Source organism: Anguilla rostrata, chromosome 11 (assembly GCF_018555375.3).
Source record: "Anguilla rostrata isolate EN2019 chromosome 11, ASM1855537v3, whole genome shotgun sequence".
Lineage (NCBI taxonomy): Eukaryota > Metazoa > Chordata > Actinopteri > Anguilliformes > Anguillidae > Anguilla > Anguilla rostrata.
The window spans coordinates 25216534-25241600 of record NC_057943.1 but is presented as its reverse complement, the minus strand read 5'-3'; the positions used below and the strand labels follow the sequence as shown (position 1 = coordinate 25241600).

At 44.5% G+C, this 25067-nt stretch overlaps 1 protein-coding gene across 1 annotated transcript; it reads right to left on the bottom strand.

Moving 5' to 3' along the window:
* Nucleotides 1-1136: 1136 nt before the first annotated feature.
* On the bottom strand, nucleotides 1137-23586 carry cacnb3b (calcium channel, voltage-dependent, beta 3b). The gene is made up of 14 exons (XM_064298941.1): nucleotides 22941-23586; nucleotides 16103-16222; nucleotides 15377-15499; nucleotides 15059-15177; nucleotides 13571-13629; nucleotides 13175-13194; nucleotides 12710-12790; nucleotides 12442-12500; nucleotides 10343-10443; nucleotides 10063-10214; nucleotides 9868-9963; nucleotides 9488-9658; nucleotides 9140-9185; nucleotides 1137-8951 (listed from the first exon to the last, which is right to left on the bottom strand). Exons 1-13 carry the CDS (start codon nucleotides 22980-22982, stop codon nucleotides 9156-9158), a joined length of 1173 nt encoding a protein of 390 aa, XP_064155011.1. The 5' UTR covers nucleotides 22983-23586; the 3' UTR covers nucleotides 1137-8951; nucleotides 9140-9155.
* Nucleotides 23587-25067: the final 1481 nt, after the last annotated feature.

Here is a 25067-nt window from a genome sequence, read left to right as displayed (position 1 = left end):
CCAATGGGAGGGCAGGTTATGATCTCATCTAGAGAATGGGCTGGGGGGGAGGGAGAGATAGCAGATAGCACTAAATCAGCCTTTAATCAAATCCCCTGGATAAAAATACCCAGAGACAGAGAGAGAGAGAGGGAGAGAGACAGAAAGGGGGGCAGGAGAGGAAGAGAGTGCAGAGGAGAAGAGGTAGAGGGAGGAGCGGGAGAGAGGGGGAGTGTTTATTTTTAAAATGAACTGGAACGAGCAGGCACCACCAGGCCTGTACAGAAATGCTCCCAGAAACCTACAGTTTTAATGCTTGTCTTTGTTTCAAGTGTAAATGACAGGCAGGGAAAATATATTCAATACAATTTCAGAAACTTCTGCTTTACAAGTGCCATGTGTCTCTTTCCAATGAACAATAGAGTTGAACATGTTATTATTATACATTAAAGATCCTTTTACCAAGTCCTTTGACCACAACCATGCCAATGCAAGTGTTCCCATTCATTACAATAGCAAATAAATAATAATCATAATAATAATAACAACAATAATATTAATAATTTAAATATTGGCCTTTTAGAATGGCATTGACCCATGACTCCACCATTCTAATTGTAGATTGCATCTCTCCAGACCCAGGGTTAGTGGCCACTGTATTAACCGGACTGCTGTGCTGCAGTTGAAGGCTGGTACCACATTTGCACATGACCGGCCAATAGGGAGCAGTGTCCAACACACACATTTCTGTCTGTTAGTACCAAATCCCGCAGTTATGAAGAGACTTGGCTCTGAGGGTGGGGGAGGGTGGGGGCAGATGTTTGTAGGTGCATGTTTAAATTATAGTCAATCACTCTTTCTCAATCTGCTGTGGAGCGATATGGATTACCAACAGCATTTCTCGGTACAAACTCACCACCTAGTGGTGAAAAACCACATTACAATGTTGCCAAATGCCACCAACTTAACAGCTGAATTGAATTTTCTTTTCCGTGGAATTAGCCCTATGAGTATCATTTCTTTAGTTCAACAAAATTCTTATTTTTTCATAACAAGATCACACTATCACTGTCTCTAAAGAATCAACAGCAAGTCTGTTTTTTTTTGTTTGTTTTCAGTGCATTTATTGCCGTATAATTTAAATAAAGACATAAATATGAGAATTAGTGCAATTTTATTGTTCTCTTTCCCAAATACAGAATTAAAAGAAGTCTGGATGGCCTACAGCATTATATATCACAGCTCTGTATTGCATATAGAATCTGAGGATGTTGGAAAATAAAACATAAAAATAAAACTCTACAAATTGTGCTTCAGCTATTAAAAAACAAACAAACAAACAAACAAAAAAAAAAAACAATAAAAAAGATTTTAATCATTGGTCCACAGGGTAGAAACCTGGTCATTTCAGAAACAGGACGTGCGTATATATTAGTATGCATTCTTGTAGAAAGGGTATTTTGGTTTGTGTGCTTATGATGCTACGCTGCATGTGGAACGTAGTATTTTGTTTTTATGTTTTTTCACTAGGGTAGGAAGACATGGCTACTGCTTTCAGCATCAGCATTAAACACAATGAAACCCTTACTGTATAGCACTGAGTGTTTCTGCTCCATCGGGAATGTCATTTCTTTTGACAGAACATCAAAACAAATGTCTGAACCGTGTATGCACGTTTAAACAAGTATTTCTACATTATTTGTATGGAAACAAAATTGAAACGCAGCCATAAGACAGAGAAAAGAATATTGCGTGTATTGAGTTGCTCAGGGTGAGAATGTCAGCTAAATTAGTTAACATGATATTCTCAAAAGAACCCTTTCCCTCTTGTAATAGTTAAAATTGCACCATATTTGCATGAACTATCAGGAAGCATTAAAAACAGTACTGAGGAGGTGAAGTACACTCTGGTGTGCTGTTGTGTACAAGAACTCTGACAGACTAAACAGAAATGATAATCTCTGATATGTATATGGCCTTAAACTCCACCCTCCCTAGAACAATTCTGATGTTTGTTCTCTAAAATATAGCCCATTCACAGAGTTGATAGTGCTGGGCAGAACGGTGGTATATTGCATCACAATGAGTTACCCAGCTCTAGCTATGTTGTTACCATAGTGATGGGAGGGAAGAGGCTTCATGAACCCCATAAATATGTGGAGCTATGATGAGCTGTCAGTGAGTCTGATTCGAAAGGCTTTGTGCTCCAAGGCTCTCTCTTACCATTGGTTCAGGCTGAAATTACTGGCTATATGGAAGCTCCGCCCATTCTGGCATTGATGAAGCCTCATGCTCCTGTCGCAAGACTTCAAGATGGCTGGCACTAAGTTCCAAAGCCATACCTTTGATTTTTTATTTTTTACAAAGTTCAAAGAATAATGTGCTTGGAATTCTTGTGTGAAAGTAATGCAAACATAAAACATCCAAACACCTGCATTTTGCGTATTTCATCCCATGTTACGAATGCTACGGAAAGCACATGCTTCCGTCGCGAGCTGTATCGCGCTCAGTGAAACCACATGACATTCATGTATGTTTTAAATGCGCGTGTTTGCCTGTGCTTGCCTGTGCTACCCGATGATGATTCTGTGAAGCTGTGCTACTGCTCACCCTGGGACACCGTCATTCACATCCCCCAGGGCAAGAGGGTCATGAAAATCAAGGACTGGCAGGCATACAGTACCAATAACAGTAATACCAACGAGGAGTCAATCTGTAAAGTACATCATAACTGTATAGAACAAAAACAATCAGATCTCATGCAACGCTTGCATAGGAAAAATCCATACCTTCGATCATGCGATGTTTCATCAACAGATAATGTAATGCTAGATAATGCAACAACAGGTCATGTAACAACATAAACTGTAACAATAGGTAACATAAAACAAGTGATGCTAACAAAGGTAATGCAGTCAGTAAGAGGTGCTAATATACACAGCAGATCCACAGCACTGTACAGAGAGTGCAAGCTCATGGGGAATCCAGGACATTGGGGGGGTCTGGATTCAATCTCAACACACAGAGCAAAGTACTCTCTTAAGAAACATACATATGTTCTGCCATTGTATCACTTACAGCATTATTTGGATTTAGGGTAAGAATTTTAGAAAGGTAGTAACACTTTGTTAAACTTGTCGCTAGGAGCGGATCGCGGCCGCTTTGAATCACACTCTGAGTCTGCCGTCCCGTTTAAAAGGCTGCTTTTTACTTCACTTTCAACTGCCAACTAGGAGTCTCAGTTCATACCTGTGATTCACCGCTCTGAGAAGCCTGCAGGCTTGCAGTTTACTGTTTTCCAGGATTTCAGTCTGAAAGGTCAGAGGGCAGATCTCAAAGGAAGTGACAAGCAGGAAACAGGAAGCTTGGAGTGGAAAGGGTAAAGTCACCACGTCCCAAACCACGTACTTCCATGCCCCACACTGCCGTGCTCCTGAGAGTGCACTCCAGTCAATGCTTGGGAGTATGTACTCTGGAGTATGGAAGTATGGTAGCATGGAAAGTTTTGCTTGCTATGCGCACTCAAGAGTGTGAAGTACGCCGTTTGTGTTCAAATTCTTCATGAATTTTTCTTGTTTCTATGCCTTGCTTCCCTTCCCTGATTCCTTCTGTACACACCACAAGGAAACAAGAAAAGGAAGAGAGGAGAGGAGATGAGGAAACAAGACCAGTGAAAGTGTTCATAAGAATTTGGACATTCCAGGTTCACTCTCATTCTCAGCAAGTCAGCCCCTTGTCTCATTAGATTAGCTGAGAAAACCTACTAGCTGTAGTACCTACTTGCATTTTGTAAAGCATGCTCATTGGCTGGCAATTCTAGCCCTGAGTTACCACCATCTCCTATCTCACTTTCTGAAGGTTCTTCCACACTTGCTGCCAATGTTACTATCTACAGGAGATCTCACTAAGAAAGACAAGCATAACTGTGGCCACGTCAGTTTGGCTTACCAAGTATGGCCCATGGCTGTTCAGTAGCGAAAACTGGCTAAGAGATTGGTCAGAAAAGGCATTGGGTTTGGTGATCTGTCCTTCATTATCAGTCATAGAAAATCTAGTGAACTATCTGAACGCAGAAGGAGTATCTGTCATATACTCCTGTCAATTTAAAGATGTTGATGACAAAATTGCAACGGGAACGATGAGCAATGTCGGGAAGTATTTCACCCTTTTTTTCTGCCAGCATTTGCTCGGAATGAGTGAGTCGACTAATAATGGTTTCAGTTTTCTTTAACCTCTTGCTTTTCTGATAAATGTTAAAGTAATCTAGCTGGAACGTGTTAGCTAACATAGGCAGCAACATTCAAATAACATTATAGCCATTTTAATACACAAAGTAGTACCTAGAGGCCACTCAGTGCACATTGTGTGGTTAAGGTTCCTGTACATAAAAAAGGCGAAGGTCATTGAAACTTTATTCTTGTAATGCGCGTGATATTTCAGTTTAATAAGTGTTACCAGGGTAAATGTGAAAGACTTTGACACTGGGCTCCTCCCTGCAATTTGGGTGGGCTTATACTCAAACACAGTGCTTTTCCAGGCTGGTCTGACATATGCAAGAATACGCAACAGCCTAGCAAGTGAGGCTATTTCACTCATAACCAACGTTGTCTCCGTATATGATGCACTCTTGTATCCTTTACCAGAGGTGAACAAAGACAGATATTTCCTTTGTTTGTTTATTAAACAAACTGAAACATATGTTGCCATGGCAGCCAATTAGCCCCTTCCATGTTAGAAGGTAAGAAGGGAGCAAGGCAGGAAGGAAGCAAGGAAGGACATACAGTATTTGTAAAGCACTCAAATGTAGCCTGTTTTGCTACCAGGTTCACCAGCGTTGGCTTTTTCCACCAGATTGTCTGAACTGTAACAAACTTCCCACTGTGGGATTTAAAAGCCAGCTGGCGTTTTGCCCCCCCCCCCCCCCCCCCCCCACAGACATGCAGCAATAAAAACATGCATTTTGAGCTAAAACAGCAAGATGGACTTATTCCTGAGCAGCAATGGTCGTATTTGTGTTTCCTTAGAGGATAGCTTTGTTTTACGATGCCAGGTGGCAGTTAATTTTTTTGGCTCCCAAAACAAGCGTTGTAGAGATCACTAGCTTTAATTTTGGCAGCATAGGTTTGGCTTCTTTGCAGACAGATTACGCATGTTTTTTAAAGTCTGTTTTTAAGTCTGTCGTATTACCCTGGTCTCAACTGCTTAATATTTCACCATCAGGTATATTTGCAATCATTGTTTATCTTTATTATAAATTAAACAGGCAGAATGCCGGACAAGAGCTTTTGCTGCTAATGATAAAACAGTGTGTGCACGTGTGTGTTTGTAAACACATGTATGGGTATGTGTGTGTGTATCTGAGTAAAAGACAATGTACATTTATGTGTGCACGTAGGAATGTATAGAGCTGTATATCTATGGCTTAGTGTTCAGAATGGAAGATAAACAGGAATATTGGTTTTTCTGAAAGACTGAATATGCCCTATGGTTTTGGCGTACCCAGACAAAGTTGTCATACAATATAGATTCCATGCTGTTCTTGCAAGTCAGGTTTTATATGTGCAATTCTTAAGATACAGATATTTCTAGAAAGTAAACTTTGAGGTTGAACGTGCAATTGAATAAAAAAAATATTCAACCAGGGATGATCAGGAGCTACTACAAAGATGTATTGTAAGACATCCATCATTAGAGGGCGCTGTGCTAACTCTGTGTCCTCTGTAGGCAGATTAGGACTCAGTGGGCCTCATTCACAAAACATGCGTATGATCAGTTTTGATCATTAACTGTGCTTACAAACGTTTCCTTGAACATTTTGGCAATCATCATTTTTTTCTTATCTGAATTTGTTTTTCGGTAAGATCAAAATCTGTGTTTGGAAACGCGAGTAAAGGCATACGTGGACGATTTTTAAATTTAGAATCCTTTATTATTCATAAAAAGTCATCTTTAGTAGTTGCAGACCTCATATTAAAAACAAATGTTTATCAGTACAATTATTATATTAATATAATAATATATCAATATTAGATATGCTATTGAGTTTAACTACATTAACTAATCCATCTGAATAACCTCAAAATTTTCACCAGCTTTTGATTTCAATTTCAATTTAGCATTATTTAGTTTTAAGAACAAATCTGGCAATCTTAGTTTAGTTGCGTTTTTTTAATTTTTAATTTTTAATTCTAGTTATTATTTTTATTTCGGTTTACAACGTTTTTTCCTTAAGTATTTGGTTTTACTTTACGATAATAACCTTGTTGGGAACACATGTAATTCCTTTTTTTAATTGATAAAAATTATGATTGACAGTGATATATAAAGACCCACAAATGCGCATACCCAACGCTTAGCAAAGGCATGTGTGTTGCTTTTGGATTAATGGGCTTAGGGGAGAGAGCGCATCTTTAGGGACCACGCATATCAGGTGCAGTTACGTTTGCGGAGAACGATGTTTGCACACATCCCTGCAGGTGGCATTGCTTTTATGGGATTTCTAGGGTGTTTCAAATCAACATGAACATTCAGTTTACAAACAATAGGCATTCATCCTCTGATACACCTGGGATATGAACAAAAATTGAATGTCTGCATGTTTCATGAATCCCACATTGGTTTTTCGTAGAAACTTTCATTTCAAAAAAGTAAGAAGAATTTAAGAAAAGTTTTGTTAATGAGGCCCATTCTGTCTACTGGGGAAGGGGACAGAGAGAAGGAGGTAAAAGTATAGAGAGGATGAGGTTAAATTTCACTTTTGCAGAACAGTTCACAAAACTAAATCTCACAGCTGTAGGCCCACTACAGCTGCTCTGGCCACTGGCTGCAGCAGGATATGATGCGAGCCACAGCAGAAGCTCATGAGCTGAACAATGGACAGGAAGCAGAATGAACAACAATATCTTTGTGACAACTCTGTCCAAGGTGTAGTGCAGACATGGCCAACCCAGGTTCGGGAGAGCCGAAGGGTCTGCAGGTTTTTGTTGTTACCATAATTGACCGATTAAAGCAGGTGATTACACAGTTAACTGGCCTCACCTGCTTTCCTGGGTCTAAGTGGTTGTTGTATTGAAGGTGAAAAGGAAAAGAAGGCCCTGCGGCTCCCCAGGACCGGGGCCGGCCACCCCGGGGCGGTGGCTTTAAGGCATGCAAGATTTACATTCCTGAGAATATAGAGCGTGCGCGCATGTATCAGCGCCCCAGCGCAGCTTAGTCAGCGCAGTGTGTGTGTGTGTGTGTGTGTGTGTGTGTGTGTGTGCACGTTCTCTCAGTACAGGGTGTATGTACGCGTGCATGTGGGTGTATCAGTGCTGTGCTGTGCGTGTGCATGTACATGTGTGTATGTGTGTGTGTGTGTTTTCCCTCATTGTCCAGCTCTCCTGCAGCGCCTGTATCTGGTCCCAGATCAGGTAAGCCACTAGCGTAAATGGCTAAAGGTTATTTAGCTAAAGCGCCAACCCAAATCTACAGCAGCTGTTTACCTACATGGCAACTTTCATTTGTTTACTCTGTTTTAACAGTGGTAGCGTGCATAGTCTCCCTGGAGATGAATGATTTCTGCTCAGAGCGCACACAGCAATGACTGGGAACTGGCTTTTGCCATGTTGTGATTGGCTATACAGTGGAAAGGGTGGATCCAATGCTATGTTCCAGTGTTATTTATGATAGGGATGACATCACCCTGTCTATGACAATCAAACTGTGCCATGAAGAGGCCAGAAGAAGACACATTGGGCATAAAACACACTGTTAATTATAAGACATGACTAGTGAAATACGTATGGTGCTACACACCCTCCTGCATGCTCAAAACCCTGTCAATAAATTCTATATACAGTAAGTGCAATCATAAATAATAATGAATACTATATGAATGCATGTCATTTAAATATGCTGAACGATAAACCTCAAAATGGGTCCCCAGCATACGGCCCATTCTATTTACATGACTGTGTAATATCCTGTAAATATGTAAAAAGACCTTTGGATGCTTTCTACAGCCAAATACTGATATATACGCATATGTGGTTTTTATGATTTTTCCTGAATTTTATGAGCAAATAGCTCCAATATAAATACAGCTATTGTATTCATGGTATTTATAATTGGAAGCAAGATTGACACATGCAATGAGAGATATGCACAATACATTGGTTACTGTATTTATGGCCCTTCCCCAAAATAATATTAAATTTATAGATTTTTCTTTAATTTTAGAACTTTTATCATGAGATTTACATACCTTGTACTGAGTCCTATAAGTAAAGCAATGATTTCAGGGGATTTTAGTAAATCTAAAGCCAGACAAACTGAAATTTCCTTTTAGACTAGGGCTGTCACAACCCAGTTGGCTGTCTGGGCATCAAAACCAAAATATTTATGGATCAAGATCTTTCCCTTGCTTAGAATTTAAGAACTGTACATTGTATTCTGTTGGCTCAAAAGGAATGGAACTTAAATAATAATTTATATTTGGAGTGACCGTTCCTGACCGTTAGTGACGGTTCCTGACCGTAAGTGAAGGTTCCTGACCATTAGTGACGGTTCCTGACTTGGTGACTTCCTGACTTAGTGACCGTTCCTGACCATTAGTGACCATTCCCGAACTTTAATGACCGTCCCTGCCGGTTAGTGACCGTTCCCTCCCCTCCCTCTCCCCCCTCTCTAGGTCTTGGCAGTGGTAGAGTGACCTGGTACACGGGCGGTGGAGGCTGTTGTGCTTGTGGCGGTTCTCTGGCGCAGGCTGTCCCATCGGCGCAGTGGAAGGTGGTGGAGTCGCTACAGTGGGGCGGGGGCCTTGCGGTGGTACGTGCAGGCACGGCTGGGGTGAGTCACCTTCCTCTTCCTCCTCCTCCTCCTCGTCTTCTTCCAGGTGCAGTTGCAGAGGGCACCCCCCGTTGGCTTTGGGCGGAGGGCGCGGGGACTGCCCTCCCAGGCCCGCCCCCAGTCCTGCACCCATGTGACAGCTGGGTCTGAATCAGAGAAACAGGCGGCCAGAGCCAGAGCTGAGTCAGCAGTGTGATCAGCCTACCGAACCCGCACTAGGATGGGCAGCGCGAGAGAGGCGACATGCTTTTCGGTTTTTGGGATGGAAGGGGAGGAGATGGATAGGACAGGTTCGATGGCTGGAGAAACAAATAAACCCCACCCTCTTACTCACCCTGGGCTGTGAGTGGTCACTCGATTAACTCCTGCGTCTCAGAGAACTGCAAAAATAGGATAGGTGTCACCCGTCAGCTGATCCAGTTACACAAAGTCAACACCAGGGGGAGCTTTGAAAAAATGACCTACAGAGGGCTGTAAAAATACTACTGCTCGGGGTGGGGGGGTAGAAACGCACGTAAATAAATGCAGTTAACCTCTTCATTACAGTACTGACACACAGCACAGCTACAGTACAGTGCAGAACTGACACACAGCACAGCTATGTTACAGAACTGACATACAGTACAGCTGCAGTGCAGAACTGACATGCCATACATATAAAGGGATGTCAGGGAGAGCTCACCTGGAGGCTGGAGTTGGCCGAGGGCGGGGTTATTGGGTTCGGCTCAAGAAGGGGGTTGATGGGGGCGGAGCCAGGCAGGTGTGTAGCCCGCCAGTAGATTTCCAGGTATTCAGCCAGGTGTTCACAGGCGTCCTCCAGCTGGTTTTCATCCAGAATGACATCGAACATGTCCTAATGGAGGCAGTGGTGATATAGTTAGGGCACCTGTAACTGTGTATAAACACACCTGGAAATCTGAGTAGAGTTGGGAAATGGTGCAGAGGGGACTGATAGAATGGTGTGTGTGTGAGTGTGTGTGTTTCTGTGTGCGAGTGTGTGTGTGTGTGAGAGTGAGTGAGTGTGTGTTTGTTTGTGTGTCTGAGCGCATGGGGAGCACTCACAGGGGGACATTGGGCTAGCTTGTCTCCTGCCATCATCTGTACATTGAGGTGTTTACTCTGAGACTTCCCCCGAGATTTAATCAGCCTCTGCAGCACCTGGAGGAGAGGTAGGGAAAGGGGGTGTGGTCAAAGCCAGCCTGGGCCACGTCCCCTGGATCGGGCACTAATGGGCTGAGAGGAGGCTGTGCCTCCTACCTTGGGTGAGGACACTTTGACGTAGACGATGATGGGGGCGAGCGAGGTTTTGGACAGCTGCGTCGGGTGGTTAACGGTGTCAGCGTCCAGCACCACCAGCTGCAGGGTCTTGGCCAGCTCGAATATCCGCTCGATTTCGCTCTGGACCTCCGCTGGGGGGGGGGAGAGACACAGTGACCACTCCCATTCCCACAGGAGCGCCCTGGTGCTCACAGATGGGCCCAGGCCAACTCAAACAGCTTGGGAACAACAACATATGACTCAAACCCCTCCCACCTACCCAGACTGGAGCGCGTGTTGGACCTCTCCAGAATGGCTCTCTTGTTGAGGACAGATCTTTTGGCCAGAGACAGATCAGCTGTTACCCGTGTGATGGAAATCCTAAAAGAGAGTCCCGTCACTACACCAACATCAGCACCACACTCCATAGTACCAGCATCCCCATAGAGTCATCAGCACCACACTCCATAGTACCAGCATCCCCATAGAGTCATCAGCACCCCACTCCATAGTACCAGCATCCCCATAGAGTCATCAGCACCACACTCCATAGTACCAGCATCCCCATAGAGTCATCAGCACCACACTCCATAGTACCAGCATCCCCATAGAGTCATCAGCACCACACTCCATAGTACCAGCATCCCCATAAAGTCATCAGCACCCCACTCCACAGTAGCAGCATCACCATAACTTCAATACCAAACAAGCCCAAAACAGTGCTAGGTTTTCCTACATTTGTTTACATAACTTGGGCCTGTGGTTTCTTCATCTTGCCACCTCATCTCTCATTTAGTATCTGAACTGGTATCTTAAAGCATCACCTCATCCCTAAGCCTAAACGTGTTTGACAATAACAGACTCCATGAAACATATGCAAATCCATCCATGTTGATTTGGTTCTTCAAATTGCAGCCTTACAAGTGGCTTACAACTGCTTTAAAAAGCTGGTTGCTTAATGCTTTCACCCGAGTTGTTAAAGCATATGTGGCAGAGCTAACCACATTCAAATATAAGCTGACAGCCATGCCACACCTTTTCAAAAGGCAATTATCATGGTCATCGCAGTATTGTCCTGTTTTGGAACAAGTGTTGTCTCAACTAATGCAAATCCCGTCGATTAAAGTACACTGATAACACCCATCTAAATTGTGGCAAGCATTATTTGTAATGCAAATGTGGTGGTTCAAAGCAGCCCAACCGTTAAGCGATATTCTTTGAAGTAGTGATAATTTATTACTGATAATAATTCAGTAAATTTCGATCGGGGTAGCCGGAGCAGAACAAAAGTGCGTTCCACACCTGCTGCTTTTTATACTCCCCATCGCCTCATTACCTGTGTTCGCTTATGAGTGGCCCTTACGTCAATGACACTTATAATTAAGCGTAACTCAAATCAGACAGGGATTAGGAGATGAACTGGGAGCGGGGGTAGGTGTTTGGACTGTGTGAGGAGACCGGAGTACCCGATGGAAACGCATGCAGACACAGGGAGGACATGCAAACTCCACACAGAAAGGCCCTTGGGCAGGATTCAGACTTCCTACTTGCAGAATGAAGAATCACAGGCCCTCAAAAGGTTCCTTAAACGAATGTAGTAAAATATAGGCAGCACCTGCTTTGGGGTATGGCTTGCTTAGTTTCTGTGAAACAGCAGCTGTGTGGTTAGAGTGTAGTTTTAAGGTGTATAATTTTGATATTAGTAATCTGGTACAGAGAATTTGAGGAATTTTAGCAGATTTATAAATCGATACAGTGTATGCTTACTCAATTTGAGGAACTTGCATTTTTTACCACTAAGACATTTTTGAGTTTTCAGTGAATAATGTGTATGTCAGCAGTCTGAAGACAACTGAGTCACAGCATTATTTTACATCATACATAAAATGCAATAATACAGTTAAAATAAAGCAACTTCCAACCAGTTGATAAAGTGATGTTATTTGTGAACGTCACCAAAACTGATGAACAGTCAGCAGAATTCACAGCAGACATTGACAAATGTGTATAACAGTGTATACTGTATGAAATCGGAAATGTAATCATAAAAAGGTCTCCCTGTGTGGCACAGCCTAGAACAGCAGCTAATGAGTATAATGAGTTTCCTGTGTGGCACAGTCTAGAACAGCAGCTAATGAGGATAATGAGTTTCCTGTGTGGCACAGTCTAGAACAGCAGCTAATGAGGATAATGAGTTTCCTGTGTGGCACAGTCTAGAACAGCAGCTAATGAGGATAATGAGTTTCCTGTGTGGCACAGTCTAGAACAGCAGCTAATGAGGATAATGAGTTTCCTGTGTGGCACAGTCTAGACCAGCAGCTAATGAGGATAATGAGTTTCCTGTGTCAGACATCACTGACGGGTCACCCGCAGACTCACCTGCCATCAAACCTGTGCTTCAGGAAGTCGAAGAGAGCCTTCTGCATCATATCTGTCACCTGGGGGGAGATGGGGGAGGGGGGTGAGGGTCAGAGTTCACCATACAGACGTAGCTCCGCCCCCCAGTTTCTCTCCCAGATAAACAGGCCAGCCTTGGGAAGCTCTGACAGCGTTCGCTGCAGGGTTCCTATCAGGTTATTCTTACAATGGAGCAAATGGCTCAGCTGTGTGTAGATTTTGGTAAGCAGGGTCACCACTGGACTCTCACCTCGTAGCCTTTGAGAGACGGTCCGACCAGAACCACGGGCCGCATGGAAGGGACCACATCGTACGGGGGGAGCTGTTCCATCTACGAAGGGACACAGAGGCACGCGTGAACACCCCCGTCCTGAACTCGCAACAAACTCAGGGAACGTGTTCATTTAGACATAACGAGCAAGACTTTCCAAACACACCATCCAACCATGCCCTAACCCTGAGTTTGGCTTTCAACTTCCTGTTATCTCCCATCTCCAGAAAACTTAAGAATCTGTCTTTAGCTCCAATTAGAACAGCGCATTGACTTGTAATGGAACGATAGCATGCAAGAACGTCACATCGTGTCAGTATAGTACAAATACAGACTGACATCGGCCCAAGATCTGGTACGTAAACGGTAAGCTACTGTAACGCATGGGATGTATGGACAGGTCACATGTGTGCCAAAGTAGAAGCAGCTGCATGACACTCCTACCTGCTTCTGCTTCTGTTTGGCTTGGAAACAAGAGAACACAAATCAGAGGAAGCCGAAGAAAAAGACCTCACAGTTGAAAGCTGTGCTCTTAAGACAAGTTAAGCTGCCCTCCTTCTCCCCCCCCACATATTACACCCCCCCAGCCACGTCCATCCCAGCCCTTGTAAAGAGTTATTCATCAATCGCCGTCTCTATTTTCTTAGCGATCTCAACATTTCCACCTGTTTCAGTCCTAAGGATGCTACACAGCCAAAGAGAGATTGCACTCAGCACAAACTGCACTTTAAACAGCCAGTTAAGATTCAGCCATGCACAGTTTCATTCACAGTTATCCCACCCAGGGGTGTGGCCACCCTCACAGTGCGGCTGCCCTCACCCCCTCCCACACAAACTCACCTGCAGAAGGGGGCGTGGTCCTCCGGCCGGCCGCCCCTGTGGTGTTCCCGCCCATCTTCCTGTAAGACACACAGGCAGGAGCGCTCAGACCGGGCGGGCCGCGAGGCCGCCAAGCTGCAGGATTCAGGTGCTGCCGTGGTGAGCACGAGCAGGGGTCTTAACCCTGTCCCAGAAACGCTTTCTGCACCTCAGAAATTAGCCTCAGAACTGGTAAAAAAAGATAAGTCTGATAGCCACCCCGTGCGATGTTCTGGACAGTAGGGAATATGTTTGTGTTCCAGTTCTATGGCATCAGGTGTTTAATCTGATTTATAAAACAAGTATCTGCTTTTGGGGAATTGACCCATTGTAACCTAAAGGTCATAGGTTTGATTCCCAGGTGGGACGCTGCCGTTGTACCCCTGAGCAAGGTACTTAACCTGCATTGCTTCAGTATATATCCAGCTGTATAAATGGATGCAATGTAAATGCTACGCAAAGAGTTGTGTGAGTCACTCTGGATAAGAGTATCTGTTAAAATACCTGTAATGAATCCGTGGGCAATTTATTCTTGTGCTGTTTCTTTGTGGCTCTTTATGCATAACGTTGGGACATCAGGGCTGTAGACTGGGCAGTACACTCTCTCTGTATTCAGACGGGGGACTGCGGGGAGGGTCACACGCAGAGACGGGATCGCAGCGCAGAAAGCGCTCCTGCCACACAGGGGGGCTCGCTCACGGGCCGACGCCCACCCCACGGACCGCGCCTCGCAGTCTCCCCAGCGTACTTATCCACCCATTTCAGTCTCGACTTGCCCACGGAGCTGCTGGGCGATCCAAGAACTTGTATCCACACAGTCGCTAATGCACTCGCGCTCAGGGGGAAAGTGTTCACTTTCAGGCACCGTCTTTAAGGATTGAGAGATTTACGCTGTTTGTAAGACAGCATAGCACAGCTGAGAGCTGCAAGAGAATAGATTCTCGGCATTTCAGCACAGATGGGACACACAGCGACAGAAGGCTGCGAATAAAAATCTTAGGCTTCCGGAAAATTGTCCAACAGAAAGGAAATATTTGCAATAAATGAGAATAAATATAGAGTTGTTCTCTGAAGAAGGGGTGGAGGTGGGTCGGGAAAAAAGCGTTCCACTTGCATTAATGAAACCTGCCACATATCTAGCCACCTCTACAGAGTCCCTTTGTGAAAAAATTATGTTTTTGAAATGATTCATTTTTGATGAGGAAAGTGCAAACTAAATCTGGAGTACATGACAGAAGATGGAAAATACTGTAAATTCAAACATATAGCAATTCGACCTAAGTAATACCCCCTCATTATGAACGTTCTCTTCGTGCATGCCACTAGGGGTCAGTGTTGCTCTGTGAGCAACAGCAGATGGGTGAGATGACAGGGTGAGCAGACTGTGAATACGACAGCGGATGGAGATGGAAGGTGGGCGGGGCCGGGATGTGGGCGGGGCCAGAAGGTGGGCGGGGCCGGGACCCTCACCTCTGCTGTTTCTGCTCCTGCTTGAGTCTGATGGCCTCCAGCCGGAGGGGGCTGGGGATGAAGGCGATGTCAGCCCCCTCCTTCACCAGCCTCCCGATCCACCAGTCATTATTAAACTTCTGCAGGAGGAGGACCAGAGAAAACCACAATGGAGTCATTCTGCATTCTGCATATTTTAAGCTCTGTGTATTTTTTCAGTTGTCTTCAGTGACAGGCCATCTTCCTGTTGTGTAAACTTTGAAAGGGAAACACACAACATGGTTGATTTCATTATGGTGAACCGGCTACAAATGAGCACAGAAATGATAATTCCTTCACCTCTTTGATGTGCAGAAAGTCTTTGGTTTCGAAGTTGACCGCCAGTCCCTGAACCGGGCATTCTTCGTCCAGCGCCCCACAGTAGCCCACATTGGTCTTGACCGCGAACGCCACCGGTTTGGCCTGGAAGGGACCGCACAATGGACTGGTCTCATTCCACAGGTATTGTACGGCATGCTGGTCCTATACATATACAGCCTGGCTCAATATGATCACCACACTATGGACCAGGAACTGGAGTCTCTCTCTCTCTCCATGTCTATCTCTCTCTCACTCTCTCTCTCTCTCTCACAGCAACCAGCCTGATCAGTGGCATCTATGCTCCAATAAGCTTAAGTGCACCTTGGCTATCTCTCAGAGAAACAACATTATCGCTGCTTCATCATGATGTCACTGTTTTATATTTAGATCTTTCAGAAAGAACTTGGCATTGCTTTCCCAAGTTCCCAGGACAAATTCTACAAATTAAAAAACCTAAGTAAAAAGCCATACTTTTCATGTCATTCAGGTGTCCAACCAAACATTTTTCCTGAGATTATATATACGTTGTAGGAGAGCCTAAATATACTACAATGACCAGCTGTACTCTTCTCAGATGTGAGAAGACTGAGAAGGTTCATCATCCGAGAAGATGCAGAATATAGGTTATAAGGTGTTCCACATGGTCCAGTCTATGTTCCCCTTGCTCAGGCTCCAGGCTGCTCGGGCCTGGTCGTCTGGCGGTACCTTGGCTCTCTCGACCTGCAGCTGGGCCTGGCGTTCGGCGTCACGCCGACCCGCCTCCTGGTCCTCCTCCACAGACACGTCGGAGTCCGAGGGGCGACTGGTGTAAGAATCGGCTGAACCCTGAGGGAGGGGGGGGGCAGAAGGCGGGGTTAAGCTGTAAGTTCCTCTCATAGCAGGCCATGTCCTTCCAGCCGCTCAGCTGACACAACCTCCGTTAAACCTCTACACTACTGAAGGGACAGCGGCACAGCCCCCAGAAGAGGCACAGCTGCTGTCAGTCGCTGAATGGCATGAATCAATCAAAAGACTTTGCACTCCATAAGGAGACACTATGATTGGATCTAATTGGTGAGTCACTGATGACACATGATACTGTAGCTCCACCCACCATGTGGTGCAGCAGGTTTAATTTCAGCAAGTACTCATTTGCAGAGACCAAGTATGGGTGATGTCACTGGGTTGTGAAGTCAAGTGCTACTCATGAGCTCAGGACACTCAATCTGCGTAAAGTCACTGAACAAACATTTGTAAAATCTCTTTTTATCCTAAGGCCCAATCCCATTTGTGGGCCTGTCCCATCACTGCGACGTCCTCAGCTGATTCGAGAAGGCCCTCCAGCAGTGACTGCGCACTACTTACGCGGCTAGCGCGGTTTCACTACTGCCCCCCGGGGGCGCAACCAGGAGCCACAGCTGTGCAACACGGGAAAGGCCAGCCAACCGTGGGACACACTGCTTTACTGAGAGCATTTAGTACAGTGTGGTACACACTGCCGCACCGATTGCACTTAGTATAGAGACTGCGGGAGACTTTGCTCAAGCGAAAACACTAGACAATGTGGGATACACTGCAACACTGATTGTACGTAGTATAGAGGAATTTGTTTTACTGAGAACACATAGCACCGAGAGAATGGGACACACTGCAGTACTTATTGCACTAAGTACAAATGCCATGGGGCACATTATTTTCTTTCACTGCACTTTTAGTAATGACACGTGGCTGATTGGAGATGCAGTGCGGTATTTGTGCTATTTCCTGTTTGAGCATGCGGTTGCCCTGACCACAGCCCAGCTTGGCAGGTGCCCCTCTAGAGTCAGCCAATCGGAGCTCAGTTCAGAATCATTTAGCTCAGCAAAGCAGAAAGCAGCAGAAACCCCACAGGAAACAAACACAGTTTGGGACAGCACTGGTACACACTGTCACCATCTGTTAACCTGCTCTCTCTCTTTTTCTTTCTCACCCTCTCCCTCCTTCCCTTTATCAATTGCTCTTTACCCTTCTCTCTCCCTTCCTCCCTAGTCCTCGCTCTCTCTACTCCCTTCTCCCCTTTCTCTCTCCATCTTCCCCTCTCTGTCCTACTCTCTCCCACCTCCATTTTATTCCTTTGTTCCTTTTTCTCTCCCGCTGCCCTGTGTCTCTCTCTCCTAACCCAGGCTCTCCCTTGCTTCTCCCTCTCTCCTGCCCCCCCCTCCCCAATTCCCGCTACCGCCCTCTGTCTTTCTGACTCTTGCTCAGTCGCTGCATGATTGAGTCTAATTTAGTCCCTGGGGCATGTCTTCAAATATTCACATCCTGTGAGCTCGGAGACTGCAGCTAACCGTGGCCGCTCTTCGGTCCAGGAGTGTGCCCGTTCCTCCCCGTCAGCCTCGCTACGCCTCCCGCACCACGCCCCAAATTCCCCCACTCAAGCAAGTGCACAGACGTCAGCCCCAAAACCAGAGGAGGGAGGACTGTAGCAGTTTTTAGGTGAGATGATTTATGTACAGTGCTGGCTACACCAGCCTGCTCCTTAACTATGACTCTTCGGAGATGAAGAGTACAGCATGTTATCAGGATACGCTTCCCTGGCTCTCCACATATTGGCAGTTATTTTACAATGTATAAAGGTAGCAGGCTGACCGGGTCCTTTTTCCTCCTTTAAATGGGCAAATAGGGCAATAACTTACAACCGCAGCTTTTACATACCTCAGCCAGCTCTCTTAAGACAGCTGGGACTCTGTCTCTACCCTCTAGAACACTCCCAAGAAGACCTGTCACACACACTTTTGCATGCACGCACACACATGCTTACATGCGTAAACAAACACACTCATGACCACACTTACGTACACACACTCAGACAAACATACACACACACACACTTGCACAAACACACAACTACATGAATACATGCACACACAAGAAACCCACACACGCACGCAAACATACACACAAACACATTCACTACCACACTTAGATACATACTCACACAAATATATACATGTGCACACACACACACACACATACTCAGATAACTACATGAATACATGTGCACACAAGAAAGCTACACACACACAAACACACTCACTACCACCCTCACACACACACACACACACACCAAGCTGCATTATCCAGTGAGAAAGCAGGGACACACACGGGGAGAGAATGAAGCGTCCTTTCCCCGGATCCCAGACTGTCAGTCGTGCAGGAGCAAGGCAGTGCAGAATGAATGAATAATTTAGAGAAGCGGTGGGCGAGGGAAGCGGGGCTTAACTCTCCTCTCTGCCTCAGCGTTCGCTGTTTAACGGAGGTCACGTGATCACAGGTACCGCAAACGCTAATCCCCTCACCTCCGCGTCTCCTAATGGCAGCAGCACAAAAATAATAAGGGAACAGAGGAAACCTGCTGGCAAGCACATCAGGCGTGGGAATAATCCTGATGTAGAGATGAAAACCCTGAGGAGGTACTGTATGATCCCTACTCAAATGCTGCTTAAATACTGTGTAATAACACCGCGTTCCACGTCTAATTACTTTCAGTCAAATATATAAAGTACTCAAAGCATCATTTAATTTCCCTAATTTGGCACAACAAAGGAGCCAAAGGAAGGAGTTTTCCGTGGGAATGTGTGTAGCCTCTTGTGTAGTCAACCCACGCATCTCACAGTTTCAAAATAAAATACTTCAACAAGATCACATGAAATGGGTTTGTCCGTCTGTACTTCAACAAGCAAGCAAAAATAAACATTCTTTCTGGCGAGAAAACACAACAGGATGCTGCTCAAACAGGATGACAGTCTGAAAATGAAAAGCAAAGCCACTGAGTTTCTGAATATCCTGCCAGTCTGCTCTCTTAGAAATTCTCAACAACAGGGACAAAACCGCACAAAATGACAAAAAACAGAAAACATCAAATGGAAAGGCTGATACAGTGCCTGCAAGATCAACTGCTGAGTTGTACATGAAATGTCTTCCTCCAGCTCATGTCTGTGTGAGCCTGACATACTGCACAAACTGCTGTGTGATAAAAAGCAGTATCGCATGCTTCAGGGGAGAGCATGCTCAGGTCTACAGGTCAACGCTCTGCTGAATCAATAGTGGAGTCTACAGCAATAAGCACTGATACATATATATATATACATATATATATATATATATATAGGACTGGGCATTCCAAACTATGGAGAACAAAGGGGGGAGCATTTAAAAGAGAAGCAAGCATACCTTAGATTGATATTATGCTGAGGAAACATGCCTTCATTTCTGAATACTTATCCTTTACACAAATGCTTTTCTCATAAGCAGGTTGGAATGCAACACAATTTATGCAGCACTTGTCATACAAGAACACAGGGTGCTTAACAGGGTAAGATGGCAGGACCCAAGAGGCAAAAGAAACATGTAAAAGTATCAAAATAAAGCAATTATGCACTTCCGTTAAAAGCATCTTGTAAAATATGTGTTTTTAGTCTGTTTTTATAATAGACGCAGCAGACCGGGGAAATTTCATGTGGTGGGGGTGGGGCATTCCAGAAGCTTGGGGTTACGTAGAACAGATAGCATTTAAGAGACACAGTACAGCACAGAATCCTGTCTCCAGCTAAAACTGAACTACAAGCCCACTGTTACCCACCTGACACATAGCAGTAGGCTTCACATTCATCATGCAATGAATCTATGAGTCAGTGCCTCTAAATGTCACAAATTTGTCCTTTTCTGGTACTCTTAAAATAAATGTGTTCCGTTTAAAAGTTTTGTCTTTCATCTCCGTATGTAATCGCGACATTGTAGCAATATTGATACTTTTCTGATTACAGCAGAAGAGGGTAATTCTGGTCCTAGGGCCGGTGTATATGCAGGTTTTTGTTTCCACCAGTTACCCTGGCTAAATAGGGAATTGGCTGAATACACCAGCACTGGTTCCCTCGTAGATTAGGTCACAGTAAAACATTTTGCATAGGGACACAAGAACAGTCTTCAGCTGACATTCACAATGCAGCTAAAATTAGGGCTAATTAATTAAGGCCAGAGGTTGGCATCAAAACCAGAAACAGATACGGCCCTCATTACCCACCTCTGGATTACAGAAACACATTTAATGGATTCCAAAACAAGTTGAACACTTCCAGTATGATTGAAAGTAAATTGAAAACAGAATGCATGAGCTGTTTAAGTGGGGTTTCATTAAGTGCACTCTACCCTCTCAGCGACACAACGTTCAGATGCCCGGGAGGATGTTCCACAGTCACATGACCTGTGAGAGAGAACGATTTCAACACTAGAGGGTGTGCTTGCACAAAATTATATAATATTGTGCAAAACTGCCAATTGTGCAAAGTTGGATAAAGGCCCGCTTGATCAGGTAGGCAGATGTATCAGTTGACCTCTATCAGCTGACCTCTAGCAATAAGATACTCCTATCTTTTTTAGCTGTCTTTTAGCTACCTCTTAGCCATTTTGTGCTTCCCTTGTCTTTGGCCATTGATGGGAATTCGATTACAATGCTACATTGGAAGACTGGTTCTGTCAACCCCAACAGACAGAGGTCGGCCAAAGTTTTAAAACTTACAAAAACAAAAGAAGCTATGTCTCTTTATGTTACTTCCACAATAAAAATGGGCAATGATATATGGACTGAAGTCAGCGTGGCAAATCTTTCTGTTAAATTGTGTGAAGCAAAGTCTCCTCCATGCCCTTATCTCCTCCAGACAAGAGCTCAAGGTTTCAGGAGTCCAGAGCAGCAGAGATATCCGGAGCTATATTGGGGTGTATTGTGTATCATCAGCATAGCAATGAAATAGATACCACGCTTCCTGAAGACACGACCTATGGGGAGGAGATATATGGGTCTAATGGGACCTGACTCTTATGGCACTAGTCCCAGGACCACACACGTACCATACAGACGAACATTCATGTGCACACCCATGACCACACACGTACCGTACACACAAACATTCGTGTGCACACCCAGGCCCACACACGTACCATACACACAAACATTCGTGTGCACACCCAGGCCCACAAACGTACCGTACACACAAACATTTGTGCACACGCACCCAAGCATACACTTGTGTTAGACTTAGGCCAAATACATGTGTACTTCAAGGTCCCATTTGGCCGAACTGTTTTGGAACCAAATTTATAGGCCTAGAACACACTATCATGTGCTATGTCTACTTCCTCAACTCAGACTGATTCTTGTTCTCCTGTGCTCTCTGAAGATGCTGACAAGCGCTGTCAATAACTTCACCAAGACAGAGAAAGGGAGCTGGCTAGTTACCCTAAGCTGAGTTGTTTTTGCGCACTGCATTGACATCGCATAAAGCACAAGGCCGAGTCACTGAAGACTGAACACTGACGAGGCATCACCAAGAGATGTTTTCTGCTGTACGGACCTCACAGCCTTCTGCCACCATTGGAACAATACCTTACTCTCATCCAACCTTACGCAGCATTTACAGAAAGGCACAGCCATGCATGAAACAGAAAGTAATTCTGAGATTGCTGAGCACTGGCACAGTCTGCCCAGCAGAGAGAGCCACAGTGCGTAAAACGCTCTTCCGCAGGATTCTGCATTACATAAGAGGGAGTGCTGCCCCTGATCCAGCCAGCATCGTGGCGGCCCAGTTCTGCGAATGTTTTACAGCGCAGTTTTTCCCCCACCCGATGCAGAAATGACCTGCCTCCTTCAGACAGTAATAATGCATCACATTTCTATTCGAATTCTATTTTGTACACACAGTAGCTAGTGTTAAGATGATGTGATTCATGGCCAGGCACTGCAAAAACAGGCAGGCTACGTCATGACAAACTGTACTCTCATACAGTAATATCATCATTTTTTCACTACTTATCAATGAGAAAACACAATGTTCAGCTATGGCCTTATTGTTTGCTGTGTTTTGTTTCAATTTTGTTCTCATGAATTTTACTGCACCATTTCGTTCAATAAACTTTTAAACACAGCCCCCCCCCCCCCCCCCAAAAAAAAGAAACAGGAAATGCCACGCCTCTTTACAATCATTCCCATATAAGGGTTAACTACCTCACACTGTCAACTGTTCTTCAGGTTTGACCAATGAACATGCAGAACAGCATTTTATGGCTCCTACAACAATGCTCAGAAATCAGGACTAATCTTCTCAACCATTGGAGAGGCCCCTCCATGCACTGAAAGTAACACTACCAACAGACAAACCCGTCTCCATTACACTGGAGCGGCTGCAATAGGCTAGTTATTTTATAATTGCAAACATTTTAGAAATACAATAATGAAAATTAAATGAAAAATGGATTAAGAAAAGGGAAAGATGCTGATACAGAGAGAGAAGAGAAAACGTTAGAAACAAAGATGATAACGGTCCAGCAGGCTGCAAGGAGGTAGAAAAGGGAGAGAGAGAAAGCAACTGCTTTATATAAAAAATAAATAAATAAATAAAAATGAAAAGGAGAGAGACGCAATCAAAGCTGCAAGACCAAGATCTGAAGGGAAAGAACAGAAGTGCACGTGCGGGAAAACGGACGGAACCGATGCCGAAGCAGACAGACAGAAGGACGGAGCCTGGCCTACCTCGCCGATGAGGATTGTGGCGCTGTTATCAGACACAGACATGGGACTCTGTCCCGCGACGCTTGCCTCTCTCCATGGGAGCGATGCTCCTGCAATCCAGCTTTCACGGGCCAGGGAAGCTGAATGCCCGCGAAAATGCGCTCAGCCCGCGTGCTCCATAATGACGTTACCGCGGTCCGCCTGCTCTCTGAGCTGCCATTTCCCCATACATAATTGATGCGCTGAATATCGCGCTGGAGCACATCCGCTCAGACTGCAGGCAGGCGGGGAACATTCGCGTCTCAGAATACCCTGATATTTGTTTCAGGCGGCGCCCTTGCATTGGGCCGGTCCCGCAAAATGCCTAGTCAAAGAGTAGGAAATCAAACTCCATAAAGCGAGCATGCAGAGCGAGCGGTGCAATTAACTGTGGTTCTAAAAGCCCCGCTCGGTGAAGTATGAGTGTTTTCTCTTGAAAAACAATACCGCGTGATTAAAAAACACTCGGTTAAAAAAATTACAGCCTCATCAGTTTTGCACAGTGGCCCTGATGAATTAGCCTACTCAGTTGCACAAGCAATATGACTTAATAATTTGTACTGTAGCCTACTCCCCATTAAAACAGCACAACCTTTTTCCTCTATCATACAAAATGAGAAGTAGGCTAGTTGTGTTTAATATGAGAGCAGGGAGTACTGCAGAGCTTGGCCCATTGAGTCGAACAGGGACACATCTGACCTGACTTCAGCCATAAGGCCACGCAAGCCTGGCTGTCCTGCACAAGGGATGGGTGACCTCCTTTTCCTAAAGGACTTTCATAGGCCTATTTGTTATCATGAGTTCACAAAAAAGCATGACAGGTCTTACTATGAATAATATGTGTTATTTTCAGTGTTCTATATGAAACAGAACATTGCCAAAGCAAATGTATGAAGCAGAACAGTAGAAAACAATGGCACAACTAAACTGCAGCAGACACAAATCTTAAGCCTACAAACCGACCAGTCAGCTACACAAGGTATGAACTGTCAACTGTATGCAGCAAAATGTCGAGTGTTAAATCAACTCTTACTGAGTACATATGGTCCCAATTGGACTAATATGTACGCTGTTAGAGTTAAATTAACCCTGGACATTTTACTGTGTACAGTTGACAGTTCATACCTTGTGTAGCTGACTGGTTATTATTATGCTGAATCTAAAGCTGTATCTTCTGAAAGCCAACAAAGAAAACAGATGATCTACTGTCATCCCACTTTTATAGCTTGTTTGATTATTGGTTATTAGCAAATAAAATGGGTCTTATTTTAAAAATAAGACTAAACCATGGAAGTAAAACCATTCCAATTATTCAAATAAAAATTGGTGTTTGATGAGGTTGAGGTTTTAGATATATAGGACAGTAAAATATATGGCATTTAAATGGGCTATAGGGCATATGCATGTTTATGTAATGTTTGAAACAATTACTTATTAATTTATTATATCATATTATCAAAATATTCTATTCCTGTTTTTGGTAAAAGTTGGAAATGGCATGTCCTCATGCATAGCATTGTTTACTTATATTTATAATTTAGATATTATTAACAAATGATGTTGTCCTGAACTACTGATCTGTACAAAGTTAGATTAAAGACATCTGATGCTCCCTCTTTAAACATTAAAATGATTCCTGTTAATGAATTGGTGCTTTAAAAAGAAGTTTATGTTTAATTAAGAAGGCGGATTAAGAGGATGTCCCATCTCTTAAGGGAAACTCATGACAGAATCTTTAATTACCGCTGCCTGCCATCGCACACGACAGCAACTTTAAATACCTCTGCTGCACATTAGATAGGACCCATAAATACAGTATCTCCCCCTCACATCACACAGGTCACAAACATGTGACCGATGTTATGACCAAGGGGCGTGGGTGGCTTCTGCCCAGCATGGTTACTGGGTCAATACCCTGAAGAGGGGACCACAGTCCTATCGAGGGGACCACTACCCTAATGAGGTAAGCACTGCCCTATGGAGGGGACCAGTACCCTAATGAGAGAAGCAATGCCCAATCGAGGGGACCAGTACCCTAATGAGGTAAGCACTGCCCTATGGAGGGGACCAGTACCCTAATGAGAGAAGCAATGCCCTATCGAGGGGACC